This window comes from Heteronotia binoei, chromosome 3 (assembly GCF_032191835.1).
Source record: "Heteronotia binoei isolate CCM8104 ecotype False Entrance Well chromosome 3, APGP_CSIRO_Hbin_v1, whole genome shotgun sequence".
NCBI lineage: Eukaryota > Metazoa > Chordata > Lepidosauria > Squamata > Gekkonidae > Heteronotia > Heteronotia binoei.
The window spans coordinates 72698661-72716861 of NC_083225.1; the positions used below are offsets into that span (position 1 = coordinate 72698661).

The 18201-nt window shown below is 38.0% G+C and overlaps 1 protein-coding gene across 5 annotated transcripts in view; it reads right to left on the reverse strand.

Annotated features, from left to right (window-relative positions):
* Positions 1 to 4167: 4167 nt before the first annotated feature.
* Positions 4168 to 18201, reverse strand: part of SH3KBP1 (SH3 domain containing kinase binding protein 1) — a 237284-nt gene continuing 223250 nt past the window's right edge. For all 5 annotated transcript variants that reach the window (XM_060234045.1, XM_060234047.1, XM_060234044.1 and 2 more), the window contains 5 exons: positions 15667 to 15776; positions 13232 to 13357; positions 11793 to 12064; positions 10830 to 10893; positions 4168 to 7004 (listed from right to left, as the gene is read on the reverse strand). In XM_060234045.1, coding sequence (XP_060090028.1) covers positions 6963 to 7004; positions 10830 to 10893; positions 11793 to 12064; positions 13232 to 13357; positions 15667 to 15776 — 614 coding nt within the window. In that variant the 3' untranslated portion in view covers positions 4168 to 6962. The remainder of the gene's footprint in view (positions 7005 to 10829; positions 10894 to 11792; positions 12065 to 13231; positions 13358 to 15666; positions 15777 to 18201) is intronic.

Genomic DNA, 18201 nt, shown 5'->3' on the forward strand with positions numbered 1-18201 from the left:
TGAAGTTTGAATTCCACACTATTTGACAGAAGATATCAAATAATCCGCAAAACAGAAGCTACTGTTGAAACATATTTCATGATGCATTTTGAAGACTGAAATGAGCTTGATCAACCCTAGTTTTTGAATACACAGCAGTTCAGTATTCCTACAGAAGAAATGGGATGAAAGTTGATCCTGAAGTTGAAATCACATATTTATTTGAAGTCAGAATACCAGCTCAAACCTTGAACATATTTTTGAAGGGGGGGGAGCAAGATGCAAAATATATTTCAATATAACATGCGATACAAGTCCTGTCAAACTCTATGCATTTGGCATTTCTTCAAGTTGTAGGGAAAATGATTTACTCCCTCATGAAAAATAGTTTCAATACCATGTCAGTTATTAATGCAAAGGGTTTGACTGTAGTTTTTAAATTCACACAATATTTTTAAAACAATTGTGGAATCACACATTAATGTTAATAAACATTCAAATCCTTTAAGGGCTTTCTATTTCAAGGGGAAAAACACTTGCAATGATCAAGAAATGGAATACTCAGCAAAACAAGTCTTTGCCTTCCTGAAAAGAACTCTGGTTTTCTTGAACCAGCATTAGAGGTAAAGTGTATTTCACAAAACGCTTACATAAGCCATTTCCTTTAAAGTGGTTAAGCGTAACAAAACTAACATTGCAGCACAGAAGTTTTCAAATTTAGCACTAATGGATGCATAGTGTATATGTAGAAAGGAGGAAAGCAGAAGCTACTAGCAGAAACTAAAAAGATATCCTTAATGACAAGGAGGCTTCAACTGTGGCAGAGAAAAAATAACTGCCCTGTTCATGCAAGATACATTTGCAACCTCTGTCCTGGCTGCCAGTTTGCTGTCATTGTATGAAATTAACCTTCTTTCACTCTTATGTCTGATTCACAGCAGGATTCTTTCTTCCCTATAGGCCTCAGCTAGCCTGATGTATTATATCTATCCATCCAGCTCTATATCCACCTCCCGCCCCATTCTCTAGGAAGGGGTTTTGTGGGCAGGAACAGGCACATACAATTAGAGAGGAAATTTATACAAGATGATGTACTCCTTTAAGAACTAGAGAAAAGCATATTTTTTCTTGTCACAAATTCTAAATTATTTCAATAATGCAGATTTCCTTTCTTCACCAAATAAAATTATTTAGTGAAAATGTAATGAGAACTTGCTGTTCATGCCTTTTAAGAGGTAGGCAGCAAAATCCTAAGGTTGATCACTCTGTTGTGCTTTTTAAACCAATGTAACCCCAGCGTAGCTAGCAGAGAAAATAAGAAAGTTTTTAAAAAAAACCCTTAAAGCAACAGAAACTGTAGCAACAGCAGTAGAACCCATAGTGACACCACCATTATTCACCAATCACAGAGCAGAATAATGACAACCACCACCATACATGATTGCTTTGGTCTCTGGAGTGACACCATGCCATTTCATGGCCTGCTATTCAATGGGTTAGCATGTAGGAAAGGGCTCAGGAGGATGAATGAGAGCTGCAGGGATGATTCAGGGAGATACAATTGATGGCTTAGAATCACAGTCATTCTGGCCATGGAAGGATGAAAATTACTTCCACTCTCTCCCGGTGAATGCTGTACATATTCCAATGTGATTATCAGTCCCTGAGGCCACTGAGCTGAGGGTATGTCCTGTCCTATTGCTCTCTTGGCCTGGAACCTAGATAGAAATCTGGATACTTCTTGTTTGGTTGAAGAAGCAAAGAGATCCAAGGGTTCCTAGCACAGGAAAACTCTGGGGTTTAGTGTGCATTCACCCAGGTAGATGACTTGGCAGCTTAACACGTAGCTATTAAATTGGACGAGCCTTGGAGATAGGTTTATAGGAGGCTGTATGGGTTTCTGCCTATTGGAGGAAGTGAATTTGGTTCCTCAGCAATCAATGTGGGCCTTAGCTGTCATATTATCATAGAATACTAGTTAATGAGCTTTTATCTGAGGCCAAAAATGCTGCTATGGCCCTAAACTGTCTTTTGCTGGGTTAGTGTTGTCTCACTTGCCCTGAGCCAGTTGATGTTGGCAATGGGTTCTCCAGTCCAATCGGCTGGCCTTTGTAGTTGTTTCCAATAAGGGGGTACCTGGGAAAGAAGTTCCTTTCATGTGATTGTCTCTTTGTGTACAGCACAGAAAGGTGGTATGTACCCTCTTTTGGAAAAGGATTGGATCATGGCTGTGCTGCAGGAGAGGAAAAAGAGACACTGCAGCAGGCAGGAATGCTCCCTGGTCTATGGTTCTATGTTGATGCTGGAAAGCCCTAGTAATAGGATCATTAAGTCAGTAGAACGTTGGAGCAGGGCTTGGAGGTGTCGGCTTATGATAGCATTGTTGGTGGAACTGACTCTTCTCTCCCTCACTAGTCTGGTTGGCTTAGGAACCATTGGTTGGCGGGGGGAGAGATTTACAAAAATGCACAGGTATGCCTGCAGAGCAAGTAGGGGCAGTAATCAATTTCAAGACACCATTTTCCACTGGAGAACAAGTAAATACACAAAGGATTGTGCTTGTATTCCTCTGTGATGTCATCACACCCAGATCCACAACAATAAAAGAAAAATGCAACATTGCACTCTTAACTGTATGGAAGTCTGTGACATGTCCAGTAGGAAACACTCTTACTTCTAGGATTACTACAAATGGGGGCTTGAATCTACCCCCCCTGCAGACAACTATCCTTTGACAGGCAGAGACACAGAGAAGGAAAAATGGGCAGCCTAAGCATATTACCCATTCACGTCTCACCTGGGCCAAGGTCCTCATCCCGATTGGAGAAATAATGCCACTAGAAAGAGCTCTTTAAAAGGCATTAGGTCATGCAACAAGACATAACCAGACAGAAGCCATTGTCATCCTACAAGTAGCTAAGTAGAGAAAAGCACTGATATCGGATCACAACTAAATAACTGATGTAACATTATGCTGGTATTACCGCAGTATTGGCAAAACTATGCTGACAGAAGGAACAGAAAAAGACACTGCTGGGCATATGTGCAGGAGGAGCAATATGTATAGATCAACACCCACAATTTAGAACCATGTTCTTCTTTCTGTAGGACAGAAAGGCAACTGTAATCATAGCAAAGGTTATCTAGGATAAGTTGGAAAAGGGACTAAGATGCTTTGAAATGTGGGCAAGCAGCGGATTCCTACAAGAGTTCCCTCGAGAGGGCAAAAATGTAAATTGTAACATCATTAGGAAGGAAAGATTGGGCAGAATTTTGTTACCCTTTCTTTACCTGACATTTTTCATCTCTTCCTTTCTCAGAAGGCAATGCCATTTTCAAAAAATTATCTTTGTGGCCATGGTTAGCAAGCATGAAAATGCCCCAAACAGTGCTCAGACTCAGAATTCATATATTGAGCTGCAGTAATTAAAGGTCTTAATTTAAGGACTTTCTACACAGAATTAGAACAAAACAGCACCACCCCGTTAGATCTAAAAGTATACTGACAGACAAGTGCTTTGACTTGTACAAACAGAAATGGCAAAACTGTACAATGAGAATAATATTTAATAATATAGGCAAGAAGATGCAAATAAGCAATTCACAATGACTATAGTTTTATGTTTAAAGATGCAGCTTGATTTGAATGTGAAATAAAATACAGGTAATGAAGGGTTACCACATTTGGAAAAAAAAACCTTATTTTCCTGACTATTTCAAACAAGTGATCACTATGAAAAATCTTTTACAATACCCCTACTATTTAAGCTGTGGTAATTGCTACTAAGTAGGAATATTCCCAACCCAAAAAGAGAACATTTCCATCACTCTTTAAAAGAGCCCAAGAGGACAAATATATATAAAAAAGGACATATCCTTTAAAAAGAGGACATCTGGTAACCCCAGGTAATGCAAATTGGTAGCTTATCCATGCCTATTAAATTCTGTTTTGTACCACTCAAACGAAACAATGTTGAATTGGCTTCAAGATGATTTTGTAATGAAATGTTTCTCTCTTCCTTTGACTCGAAAAAATAATATTCTAAAATAACTAAGTTATAAGTTTAGATGTAAATGTGTCAGTAAAAAAAAATTTCAGTGTAGAAAATATTTATTTGTAAACCCTTTCTATTCTGTGTAAATGTAATTCATTGTGAAAATAGGAACAATAAAACTTAGAACAAAATATTTCCACAAAATCTTATTTAATCTTATATTACAAATCACAATACGTTGGACTCCTCAATACAAGTTCTATAAAATGACAATTTACCGTCTTAACAAGAGGGAAAAGTTTAGAGACCCTGATTTTTGGTCAATCAACACCAACCAGTTTTTTTTAAATACCATTTTAGAACCGTGTCTTACATTTCAAGGCCTTGTCTAAGAATTCATACTATACTCATTCACAGTTTTTCCATTGAATGAAATCAGACATCCACAATGCTGTCCTCCAAGTTCCGAGTATATACACACTACCTGTCCACTTGTTGAATTCTCCAAATTCTGAAGTTAGTAGCTATAAACTTTTATTGCTAGAAAAATGTAAGAGAATTAGAAAGATCCAGTAATAAACACTGGTTCAGAGTCTATTTCAACCACAGATTCATGCTCAATTAATACACTGTAGTTGTGTCATGTCTATATACAGAAACCACAGTAGATGATGAGTTGGTTCCTGCATCTGCAAGGTGTCCCCAGAAAAGACCAATGTTGACATAGAAAGGAACCATACACATCTGCTTGATGTGTGGTTTCTTTCCATAGATGTTACTTGAGCTATGCTGCCCCAGCAACATACAAAAGGTATTCTGAAAGTGGCTTGGAAATGCTCTCTCTTTTGACAGCTTTGCATATTGTCTTTTCACAAAGATGTCTGCAGTTTGGAATGCATGTCAATCCCTGTCATTCATACAAGTGCTTGCTTATTTTCAGTGATATATTCAAAGTAGCATGCCAGTTTGCAGCAGCCAAGGTCACATGCCAAAACCCACAGGCCTTTGACATCTTAGGTGCACATCTAAAGTCTCCATTTTGGCTCCAGTTCTAAATGCTTGAGCCATCATATTACCTCTGCGATATCTTCTACTGTTATTGCAAAACAAGATAATCATATATGGTAACACTGTTTTAAGTACTTGCAAGGTTTAGTATTGGGCATTTAAGATTTTTTTTCTAAGATAAAAATAATACTGATTTATCTATCTCACATGGATGTTGCAAAGATTCAGTTTAATGAAGTACCTTTCATGCTCAAAAGTGAAGTTGATTTAAAATCGTAGAGGTATCACAGTGACAAATATTTAAGTAGAGCTTCACATTAACAAGTGAGAAATATACACTCTGACTGAAAACTAAATTTCAAGTACTTGATGTTTTATCTTTTATGCAGATATTTATAAATTATCTTACTGTTATCAAGTTGCAGTTCATTTCAACTGGAAATGAAACTAAAGGAAATAACCTTCAATTCTCAAATTTGTAGAGAGATGGTAACCAGCCACTCTTGGCATGATAAACAGATTCACTGCGTGATATTTAATGTAAACGTAATAGCTCAGACCGTGGAGCTGTGCAAAAACACCACTGTATTGTCAACATTCCACAGCAGAAAATGCATGGTTCAGCATCACAGATACTGGCCTAGGAGGTTTAATGAAATCTATTATGAAAATAGGAAACCCAACTACAGTTTTTGTCACAACTGCTTTCGTATTATTTATACACACACACATACACAATCTCTCTCTCTCATACACACATTCTGTTACCATAAAAATATGAAAACTTTTCTACCTACAAATACCAAAAGTAAACATTTATTTAATGTAATTCTAAAGAAAAGAAAGACCAGCTGCAAGGATGCTATTAGAATAAAACCACCCAGTTCCAATCATCAGCAAGCTCACCGTAGAATGTGGCTATTAACATTAAACAGCAAGTTAATATTGCACAAAATTCTGTGCCTGAAATAATACAACTTTCTCTTGTTGATTTATATTTTATTAATTTTTACTCTTAGATTATCCATATTTCATTCACCCAGGATGTGCAAAGCTGAAGATGAAAGCAGGTGCTTAGGTGTTTGAATGAAATCAAGCAGAGGTGAATCAGTTGAATAAAAAAGCTATAGCTGTTGAAATAAAGCTCCTTCAACCCAATGTAGCCATTACACCACCTAAACAAAGAGCATTTCTCTCTCTGTATTAAACAAACAACTAATATATAGAAAGAGTGACCTCTAGTGGACTGTCAGGCCTCATTGTGATAGCTACATTACTACGATCTGGCCTACAACCAGCTTCAGTCAGTGTTTGGCAAAAGAAGGCACAAATCATTGTTAAGACCAGATATCTCTTCAATTTTTTCACTTTTTTTTAAATACACTATTTTGTACACAAACTTAAGATTCAATTTGTAGATCATTTTTGGACATAAGATTGCATATGTAATAGTATTTAAAATAACACAAAATTAGGCTGCCATATGTAAAGCAAAGAAGAGCACGCAGAAAACAAACAAAATGCCACCTCACCCCAATGTCAACATTCATTTCTAGATATATGCAGTACAAACATTTTAAGAATTTGTGACAAAAGACAATTTAAAAAGTCAAAATCATAAAACTTGTAAACTGATAAACCTGAAGTACATATTACTTAAGGAAAATATCATTAAAATAGTACCACTATGAACTAAACTGCCTGAGTTTTCAGTTTGTTTGTGAACTTAAAGTAGAGAAGATTTTAGCACAGTAAGAACAATTTCAATCAAAACCCAGTGCCACAACCAACCAGCTGTATCTTATGGACATTTCCCCTCTTCACTGGAACTTGTGTTGTGCTATCAAAACTCTTGTGCTAGTTGTTCAAACAAAGGGATGTGTAGAGGCAGATAATAAATCATTTGGCACAAAGTTATTTTATCTGGGGCATAAATCCAAGTCTGTGTCAGGATAATACAACATTCCACCAATCAGGTATTCACTTTGATTGAAGAGCTTTCTTTATATCATTAACCTCAATCTGTAAAAGGAATAAGAAAACATCCCAGTTAAATGCTTTTCAGTAATTCAGCTACTCTGTAAAATGCTTGGAACATCTGATACTTAATGCATGCTTTATAGATGTAGCAGCATGTTGCATTTTCAACTTCACTTCAATGTTTAAAAAGGGATCAAAAATTCAAACAAGCAGCGCCATACTGCCAACACAGCAAACAGTAATGCAGCAACACTTAGACCACTGTGTACAGTTCAGGTCATCCCATCTCAGAACAGAAATTCTCCTAGGAGGAAACATATTAGGATGTTGATGGGAGAAGTAATAGCATGGATTCCATATCAACATACTTGGCAGAGCAAAGCTCTGCTACTTCTCCCCCTTCTGCTTCAGCCTCTGAGGTTTTGTTCTTGGGGATCAGTGGATCCTCAGGAATGGCACAGCGCAGATCATGGACTGCAGTAGAAGAGGAGAATGGGCAGAAGTCATTGCTCCGTCTTCCAAAGATTTACCAGTGCCATTCAGTAATCTGTTCAGTGTGGTTGGATATGTTCCAATATGTTAGGTAATACCTTCAATCAGAATTCATGGCTCAAAACCATGGTTCTTTCTCTGTTTAATGGAAGTCTTGTAATAGATTTACAGCAGAGCATAATATGTGGGTTGACTGTTTATTCAGAACTTTGCTGGGCTCCCCTCAGTCACTTGCTCCAAGACAGTGACTGGCTGAGAGAACTGAATTGCCTGGGGGAGTGCACGGTTTGGAGGATCCGCCCCCTCCCTGAAAGATTTTTCTTGATTCTGTCTTAACACTTTCCCAGTTGTGTAAACCAGATTTGAGGGATGTCACTCTAAAAGCTCACGGAAGTGCTGCTGCCCAATCCTCTAATACAGGGGTGGCCAATGATAGCTCTCCAGATGTTTTTTGCCTACAACTCTCATCACTTCCAGCCATTGGCCATGCTGGCTGGGGCTGATGGGAGCTGTAGGCAAAAAACATCTGGGGAGCTACCGTTGGCCATTCCTGCTCTAATACTTTGCCCTATTAGTTAGCAGCTGGAGATAACTAAAACCTATTAATCTAGTTGACCCTCTTGAACAGTCTCTGTTTTCATCACAGTAGATGTATGGGGTTTCTTCCTTGGTGCAGCTTATAAAATACAGCTGTTTTCACATCTTCATGCATATTTTCTTTTGAGACCAGTTGGCTCCCAATTACAGTGATATAGACTTCTATTTATATATTACATTTAATAAATAAATCAGTCTTCTCACAATAATAACTATTTTGCCAGTTTGTATAGATTAGCAGAGGGGACAGGAATACGCTGAACAAGATCACAAAGGAGCATGGACCTAAAGCCAACCCCCAACCAATCCATACCAATATTTTTAATAGTCTACATAAACTGCTACTAAAAAAAACCAGCCGATGTCTCTGCAAGGCAATGTCATAATGTCCATAAGATAATAAAACATTATTTATTTAAAGCAAGGTTTTCAAATGACAGGGTTGCACTTAGTGTTAACTGCTTTTCATCAAATGGTCATCTGGGCAGTTATCTGTAGTTTCTGTGGGTGTGCAGGTCTACTAAGGAGAGGTGTCTGAATCAGCACCACTTAGAGGATTCACTCTGGAACTCAGGCCTCAGTTGGAGACAGAGCTCCTCAGAGCAGTGCTCTAGAAGCTCTAAAACAGGGCTGGCCAGACCATGGCTCTTGAAGTCCTCTGGTGCAGCTCCCGAGCCTTTCCTCCCTTCCCTGCCTTGAAAGTGGAAGGTTCCCTTCCACAACCCTTAACTGAATCCATGAGAAGCCTGAGCCAAGGGTGCCTTGGATGACTTTTCAGAATCACTGTACTTGTGCTGAGACTTTTTAGGTGGCAGCTCTAAGGCTGATCATCCAGATGATGCTAGAGTGGAAAGCTGGCCATAGTTGAAGCCATGGTTAGAACTGAGGGGCCCACTGATGTCAGAACCAATGATGCTTAGCTTCCTTTTCTCTGGAGTGTGAAGCAACACTGTGTTCCAATAATTTTCCAGAACTGTGGCAGAGAGCACTTCTCCCACAAAACCTTCTTTAGGTGTTAGGTTCGATTATGCCTTGTTTTTGGCATAAATTGTTTATGTAGCGGGCACTTGGAAATATCATATTCATTGCTCAGGCACAGTTTATTTATTTATTTATTGTATGGCAGAGTTACACACAGGAAGTATATAATAATATAAAATATGTAACCAAGTTGCAATTCTAGCTCACCTCCTTGTGGTGCATCCTGGATAAGGTAAAAAGCTAGAACTTCTGGCAGCCAGAATTGTAGGATCTCCTGGCTACATTACACACATGGAAACAATCAACCAATCCAACAGTCCTTTTCAGGACTACTTGACAAGGGGTATAGGAGACTGCATCCAAATCTTTTAAATGAATATTGAGGATATAAGCAAGGCTAAACGCCAGTACTTACCACACAGTACTCACAGAGAGTAATCACTGATGTGAGGGTTTTTTGCCCCAAAGAACATATATTTCTTGAAAAGAGTGGTTTTTTTGGCACCACATTTTTCCAAGATTTTTTCTTCTATTTTTCTTTTATTGACCAGTGCAGTGCAAGGGATTTTTGCCTTACAGGTCATACACTTCTTTTATTCCCGTCCCCCCCAGAAATAGTTTGATGAAAGAAGCTTCATGAAACACAACCTCTCTTAGCAGCAGAGAGAGAGAACTGAGGAAAGGGGGCTCTCCCCTTCCTAATCATGCTGGGGAAAAGTGGTAAAAGGTGTGAGTGGTAGGGAAAGGAGCACCCCCTAACATTTTAAAGCTTAAAAAATCTCTCTACCATGAGCCTGCACACAGGCAGAACCCAAGTGTGACTGCACAGGTACCATGATGATGAACATGGAAATTTCAGAGGATGAGATTTTTTGTTCTAATGCAATGTTTAAAAGAAGGATTCTCAGAACTCACTACGGAGGAATTGTAAGCCCACTATCTTAAAATTGGTGATTCTGAATTTTTAGTGCTGTGCACTTCTGAAATTCTTGCTTCCTTCACTGTGATACCCAGACTGACTGAATCAATGTAATTCTACAGTATAAAGGTTTTAGGAAGGTGCTGAAGAAATTGTAAGTGAAGGATGTATTTCTACATTTTAATTCAAATAATATAATCAGAGCTTTTTTGTAGCAGAAACGCCTTTGCATGTTAGGCCGCACACCTCTGATGTAGCCAATTCTCCTGGAGCTTACAGTAGACCTTATAATAAGAACCCTGTAATAAGAACCCTGTAAGCTCTTGGAGAATTGGCTACATCAGAGTGCATGGCCTAATATGCAGAGGAGTTCTTGCTACAAAAACAGCCCTGATTATAATAAACTGAAAAAATTGAATTTTCACTTTCTAAGTCACTTTTTGCAAATAATATGAGACTACTGCTTTTTTGAATATATTCAAAAAAGTTTATTGCAGTTCTTGGCTATTTTAACAATATCCTAAGAACAGATCCTAAGAAAAGAATGGCAAACCACCCCGTAAAAAGTCTGCCGTGAATGTTGTGAAAGCAACGTCACCCCAGAGTCGGAAACGACTGGTGCTTGCACAGGGGAAAAATAGAAAAATACTTCAAGTAAAGAATAGAAAAATACTTCAAGTAAATTTCACTAAGTTCTAACTTAGAGACATTTCTTTCATTTCCATTGTTAACATTAGATGCAACCTCTGTAGATCAAAATTTCCTTTGAAATACATTTATTTGTACTTGTTATCTATGACAGTTATTTAACCTTCCCTAAGAATTTATCTCTACAAAAGATGCTTCAGCCCACAGATGTACCTTTAATGTACAAGTACCTGTAATCTTAGCCGGATCTTCTTTTCTTCATCTAATTCAGACAGCAACTGTTTAATTTCTTTTCTAGTAAAATAATATATATGTAAAAATTATATTACAATGTTGGATGCACACATAATTTTAGTTAGCATTACTTAATAGTTTCTCCTACATTTTTTCTTCTGTCAGTTATGTCAGAAATCTTCAGGTATCACATCACACAAAGCCCTGATTAAGCGATCATTATGTGACTGTCTGAATATAGTCCAATTCACTAACTATAGTAAGTTGTGTCCCAATCAAAGTAGGATCTGAAGTTACTTCATTCTGAAGTTGAGGAAGGTGGGAACAGACTACAATAAGGAGGAAAGCTCAGGTGCAAATATAGAATGTGATTTCAAACAGAAATGGAAAGTGCTTAAGTAAATGGGAGTGCACAGAATGACCCTGCGGAGTTCCTCCAAACCCTTTTTTCCAAACTTGCCTAGGCCAGGCCTGATTTATAAGTTCAGGACAACATAACTCCTGCTCTTAAGAAAAATGAAAATGCCTACTATTTTCAAAGGTAGAAAAATTAATGAGAACACGTACTTGAAAATACACATGACAACTAGCATAAAGCACAGCATTTATTAATACCAGTTGAGCTGAAAAAACATATTTGTCTGTTTCCATTTGTATTTCACCCTCCCCGCCGAAGCAGGCACAGGTTAGCGGTGTGTGTGTTTGAATTTGCAGCTCCTTGAGTAATTATTTCATATTGTTACTATTAACTGTACAATTCTCTGAAGGGAGTAGCTTTGCTGCAATTTATTTAAGTTTTCTTGCTCTGCCATTGTCCTATATCACCTTTTTTATAGCATTACACCAAAAAAGAAGGCAAGTGACAATCAAAGAAGACATGGGCTTTCTGGGTTAACATATGAGAAAAGGTAGCACATAGTCAGAGTGCCATGCCTAAAAAATGGATTCACTACACTTACTTCTGCTGATCTTTCATTGTTTCAATGATAGTTCGTAGCTCCTTGACTTGTGTTCTCAGCTCTTCCAAAGCCGCTTCACCTTGGCTGGTCGGATCAGTCTTTGGCTTTCCTTCGGTACTGAACAAAGATGGGGAATTTGATCGATGACTTGCTGTTCCTACTGAAACTGAGTGAAATGCTGATGAAGATGAAGATGATAGTGAAGATGAAACATTGCTGCCACTTATCAAGCTTCCTGGCTTGGTGGGCAGTGAAGTTTTGTTATCAGATACCTATTAAAAACAAACCACAGAAGCATTAGGTTATCAATAAAGAAAAGCTCCAGTTTCATAGCTGTTTTTCTCCATCCAGTAGCTATGCTGAAAGAGCTTTGCCTGGATATTTTATGTAACACTCCAATATGTCTTTCCAAAACAATTGTAACATTCTGCTGACATTAGTCTGCCATGGGAATACTGCTAGACAGATTGTTTTCCAAAGTACTGGTGCTGACCAGAAGAAAATGTCAGTATAAACTGGGTCAGTGGGGAGGGGATTACTTTTTAAAATATGAAAGAGATCAAAATGAGATTGCATTTTTATTATAATTAAAATGCTTCTAATCAATTTGTCTTTGCACCAAGCAGCTCTAAAAGCATCATTATATATACCTGGGCTAGAAACAGGAAAATGTAATACAGCAATTCCTAGCAGCTGTTTCTAACCTATTATATAGTGTATGTAAAAGTCTGAAGCAAACTGATCTGGATGTATGCAGAGTAGTAGGATATCTGGAATCAAGACATTTTGATTGATATAGATTTTGTCTGCAACATGGAGATGTACTACCATGGATAAGACATACTGCAAGAATTTCCACTCAATAGAGTACAATTTTTCTGCTTCCCTGCTCCCGCAGCAGACCAAAATTTCCCAACCTTCAAATTTTGTTCGGGGGTGTGTGTGTGTTCCTCTCATCCTAGAACTAGATTTCAGGGGACATTTGGGGTTGCTGGGGGAGGGACAGGAAAATTGCACTGCATGGCTAAAACTCAATTTCACCTGTGATATTGTTTTATCAGGGTGCAAGCCTTAGTTTTAAAATAGAAATAAAGATTCAAATCCCTTCTTAACTCTAAAATTCTATGGGCAAGTCACTATGGAATGTTCCAGATACATAAATGAGTGCTTCAGGGGGCCATATCTGCCACTATGATCAGAAAATAGTGTGAGAGCTAGATGTTTGTCATCTTAATTTGCTTTTCATCCATTTTGGAATGAAATCTGGAAAACCAGGTGATCATTTGTCCAAATTTTGAGGTAGAAAAACCACAGAACTGAAGTTAGCATTTGCTGTCTTATGCTCAGGTTATCATAAATCTATGTGCAGTAACAACACTACTACACAGGGATCACATGTATCAGCTCTTACAACAGTAAAAGCTTCTCAAGTAACTTACTAGTGATATTGTAACAGTCTTTGCTTTCTTCAGTGGTTCAACTACTCTGGGTGGAAGGGAGATGTGTTCTTCTTTCTCATCTTCAGGACTTGGTGAATCAAAAAAGTCAGGACTTGAAAGTGAAGACTGGGAAAAAAGGGAATATTTTCTTTCTAAATATATTTCAAAAGAACATGCTTATATGCATTACTAAATCCACAGCATACATAGATACCAACAGCTTACACTGGATCACAATCCACCTCAAGCACTTAACCATCTAAATTGTACTGAATACTCTGAGGATTGATGTATCAGTGATGGTTTCTTTCTAAGGAAAGCTTGTGGTACAGGAATCACTCTGTAATTAATCTCCTGGATGGATAACAATCCAATTAGAAAGCAATGTGGTTGCTTCATTCATACAAATTCCCCAGCATAAAGTATTTTTCCAGCATCCATCATGCTTCAGAGGTGTATTCAAAGAGGGTTAATTGCAAAGCACTGTTTTGGAAGCAAAATCAATAATCCTGGATTGCAGAAAAGCATGCAGGGATATGAAAATTACAGGGGGAAACTGACAGAAGGTGAAACCATGCACAAATGAATGAAAGATGCAATATATTTGCATGGAGCTATTACTACAGTGTCTGGTTGTGTACCTGAGGTTAATATGAAGACCACCTTTGTATTTATTAATTCAACCGATTCACAACACTGCTTAACTGTAAGGAACGATTTTGCCACTTCTTTAAACCATTATCTGTTAACACAGTTCTTTTTATCCACTGTGTATTTTTCTTCCTTTCACTCTTGCTTTGCATCCCACAGCGCACACCTGTTTCTCTTCACCATCAGCCCTCAGTTACACTCTTTATGTTCTTCCAATTCTACTGATCTCTTTTGATCCCAATCAGATATTGTTGGATCATACCCAATATCATTCTAGTGCAGCATTTCCCTCACCCAACATGAAACAGCCAGATACCCTGTGAAGCCTACAAACAAGACATGAAGGAACAGCCCTCACCTGGATGTTCCTTTAGCTATCAACAGTGCAGAACTCATAAAAAGGCAGTAGCCAGTAATATATAATATAGTAAATGCTATTCTATAATAATATAGTAAATGCTTTGGTAAGTATGTGTTGTGCAAAGTATTTTCTTCGTCTGTCTTGAACTGTTAATTTCATTGTGTGATGTCATACTTTAGCTTTATAAAGCAGGAAAAAATTCTCTGTCCCTATTTGCTTTGCCATTTACAATTCTATAAAGCTCTGTCATATACTGTCATGAGAAAGGGGTGGAGCCTGGTTGCAATTTTTTTGTTGGCGCAGAGCGCCTTCTTAGAAGGCTCCAGGCCGCATGAACTTTCTTCTACTCTCTTCAGTTCTGGAGCAGGCAAAGGGCTAATTCAATGCAAACACTCTAGTTTGAGTGCTTGTCAAGGGAGAACTGTTTTTACTGGGTGTGATGGACAGGAGGCCGACCTGCCCCTGAAGGGAAAAAACAGGCACTTGGCTGAGCCTATGGAGGTACTGCTCCAGCATCCAATCGGACAGGGGAAGGAATGTTGGAGAGAAGCACAGGAAGAGTTTTAGTTCAGTTCTGCCTCAGGGAGAGCTCAAGTCTGGCTCAGAAAAAGAGCAGAGTGAAGGGTAACCTCTCTTGGTAGCATGGCAGACCATGCTGTCTCTGGGCCTGTCTTTGGTAATGAGAAGAACTTGCACAATTTAGTCTGATTCTTGAGGAAAGGGAGGCTGGTACAGTTGGAATCCTATGTGTGTGTGAGGATCCAACCTAGTGGCTAGTCACTAAAAGCCTGAAAGCATTAAAGAAAACTCAAACCTCTCTCTTAAGCCATAACTAGCTTAAATTTGTGCGTCTCAGCCAGGTTTCTCCTCTGACTATCTGGATATCTGTGCTGCTGATTTGTTCTTAGAAACCAACCAGTAAATAATAAATATTCTTTGTTATTTATATACCACTTCTGCCTTTGTGATCTCTGTGTTCTACTTGCTCACCATAAAGCTTACCTCATGGCAGTGAACCCAAAGCTTTTACACTTGCTACCTGGTGGTACCAGTTTCTATATATATCACTTAAAAGCAACCATCAGATGTCCAAGAAATTGTCAAAGCAAACAGGTCGGATGAAAGGGGTATTTCTGAGCATTCACATAAATACAACAACCAGGGTCTTTTTTGTAGCAGAAAGTCCTTTGCATATTAGGCAACAACCCCCTGATGTAGCCAATCCTCCAAGAGCTTACAGGACTCTTAGTACAAGGCCTACTGTAAGCTCCAGAAGGATTGGCTACACCACGGGTGTGTGGCCTAATATGAAAAGGACTTCCTGCTATAAAAAAAGACCTGAAAACAATCAAAACAAAATACATATATGTATATCAGTAGCTAGGATACCATTATTTAATATTTTCCCTTAGTGAATACTTACAGATGTAAATGACTGAGATGGTGGTCTTCTGCCAGTAGCTTTTGGTCTGGTAGTTGTTGGGTGGCTGAGCTTCTCGGCAACAGGTACTACAGAATCAAACCCTTCCAGATCTTGAAGACATGGGGGGGGGGGGGGCGGAAATCAGAGTAAAAATCACTCAAGGTGGTAACAAACTGGATTATTTAAAAGAGCATTTCTATGTTATATTTCTGAATTCCCATGCTGTAGGACTGAGGTTAATTTTATGCATAGACAAACAGAAACCTATGGTCTTTTTCTTCCCAGTTAAACCTTTAAAAGGTTACTAGAATAATTAAGCACAGAAAGTTTTATATCCAGCATGTATGAGAGATGAATGAAAGACTTATTCTAAGAATATTTTCACAAGCTACAGTAACATAGGGAGTTTCAAATCCCTGCAAATCAAAAGAAGAAACCACAAGAATGGCTTTTCTGTTTTTTATTTTAAAAAAGTATTTGCAGCATCACATTTGGAAATGCTATGCTTCTTCAGAGCCAAGTATTCAGACAACTTGCTTCCCTTACTCCTCAAGGAATCAATCCCTTTGACTCCTGATGAATCTGCTTCTAATTCTGTCTCTAAACAGGTTTATCTGGTATTTCTAACTCCTGTAGGATAACATTTGTCCTTGCCACAGTGAAATGTTGCACATTCTGTCTCTTAGTATTTGGCAGAGTATGAATTTGTAAGACTATTCTTGTGGAGACAAGGTGATAACACAGAAAACATAACTGACCCTATAGAGTTTGTGATGTATGTATTATCCAATGCCTATCACCAATTTATTAAATTAGAATATTTTTTATCAATAAACCAACAACATATGCTAAGGATGCTTCTGTGAAATTTTATTTTTATTTTATGACACACTCTTTTTACCAAACAGTTGGTAAAATACTAATAAACTGGATAGTGTCCAACAACAAGATAATTATCATGAAATAATTCTGTACCATGTGAATCTTTATTAATAATTCCTACTAATACTTTATTTGATCTGCTTTGGAAGAATGCAATCAAATTACATAAACAGGGATACAGCTAGAAACATCAAAGTCACACTTAGGAAAGGGTTATAAGATTCACATTTTGCTGTCAGTAAATGACAAGAGCATCTGAAGATTAAATTGTCTAGTTTATCAATGTTGTTTTATAATAACCTCTTTCTAAATTATTACCTGACCTCTTCTGCAATCCCTCTTTCTCTCTCTCTCTCACACACACACACTCACACTGCTTGTTTTTATGTTATAAATTTACAGCATATTATAAATGTACAGTTTATATTATAAATGTTCAGCTACCCAGCACTGCCTTCTGCACTAAACCCATACTCAATTTGTTTTTAAAAAGTGAGAATAGAATGTAGAGAGGAAGGGCTCTCCACTCTAGAGAGCTACAGGTCCCATTCATATACATTACCATAGCTCACAAGTGTAGTAAGGAAAGATGAAGTTCATGAAAGACAAGTTTCTTGTTTGGCTTAAAAGATTACCAGTAGTCTGGAATTCTGTACTGTGACTGGCAGTCATTCCCTTCAGTCTAGGGACCTTTCAAATACAAAGTACATACTCCTCGTCTGTCCCACACATCTCTCTGTTGCTTCATACTTCAACTCAAAACTTGCTTCTTCCATAACACTTCAGACTAACCTTAGGATCTTCATATCCTACTGAAAATAACCTTATATATGAGCACATCCATCCCATGGGTAGGCTTTCAAATCATCTCCAGGCACAGCAGGACTGGACTGCCTTCTTTCCTCTTGATGCAGCCTACTGAAATTTTGTTCAAGGGAATCTCAGGAACAGTGTGGGTGGGTGGACAGGGAGAATCTTTATGCCAATAAAGGCTTGCTGTTTGCTGTTTGACAGGGAAAATCAGCAAAAATCATCCTTCCCTCCTCCACCAACAGAATTTCAATTCCACTGGTGGGAATTCTGTTCTGTCAGAAGAACAGCACCCTTGGATTCAGTCTCTCATTACCATGCGCCTCGCTTTCTCTTGTCTCCTTTTGTTTTTCAGATCTAAATTTAGACTGGAACATCTTTTTTCTCCTAACCAATGGTAATATATAAAATTAAAGAAATATTTTCTTACCCTGCTGTACCCAACTGGATGTCTCACTTTGAATAGAATTCTACTAGCTGCAAATTCCTTTCAAGCAATGAAAGTCACTACAGATTAGAAAAACTTGCACTCTTGGTTTATGAGGAGAAAAGTGGTAGCCTTTATTGATTAAATGGATATAAAAGATGCAGACTGAAAAATAGCCTGTAGGATGTCAGTGTTTTCAATGCTGTGAATTTCTGTGTGTGTTTATATTGTGCTACTGTTTGTTAAACTATGTAGCTGAAAAAACACTAACTGGAATTGGAAATTAGATTGAGACATCTCCATTTAATCTAAACACCATTGACAGAAATGAGGAAAATCCATCACTATAATTGTCAACAATACTGAGTGGAATGGCGAGGGAGAGAATGACAGATATTCTCTTGTGCCCACAAGAA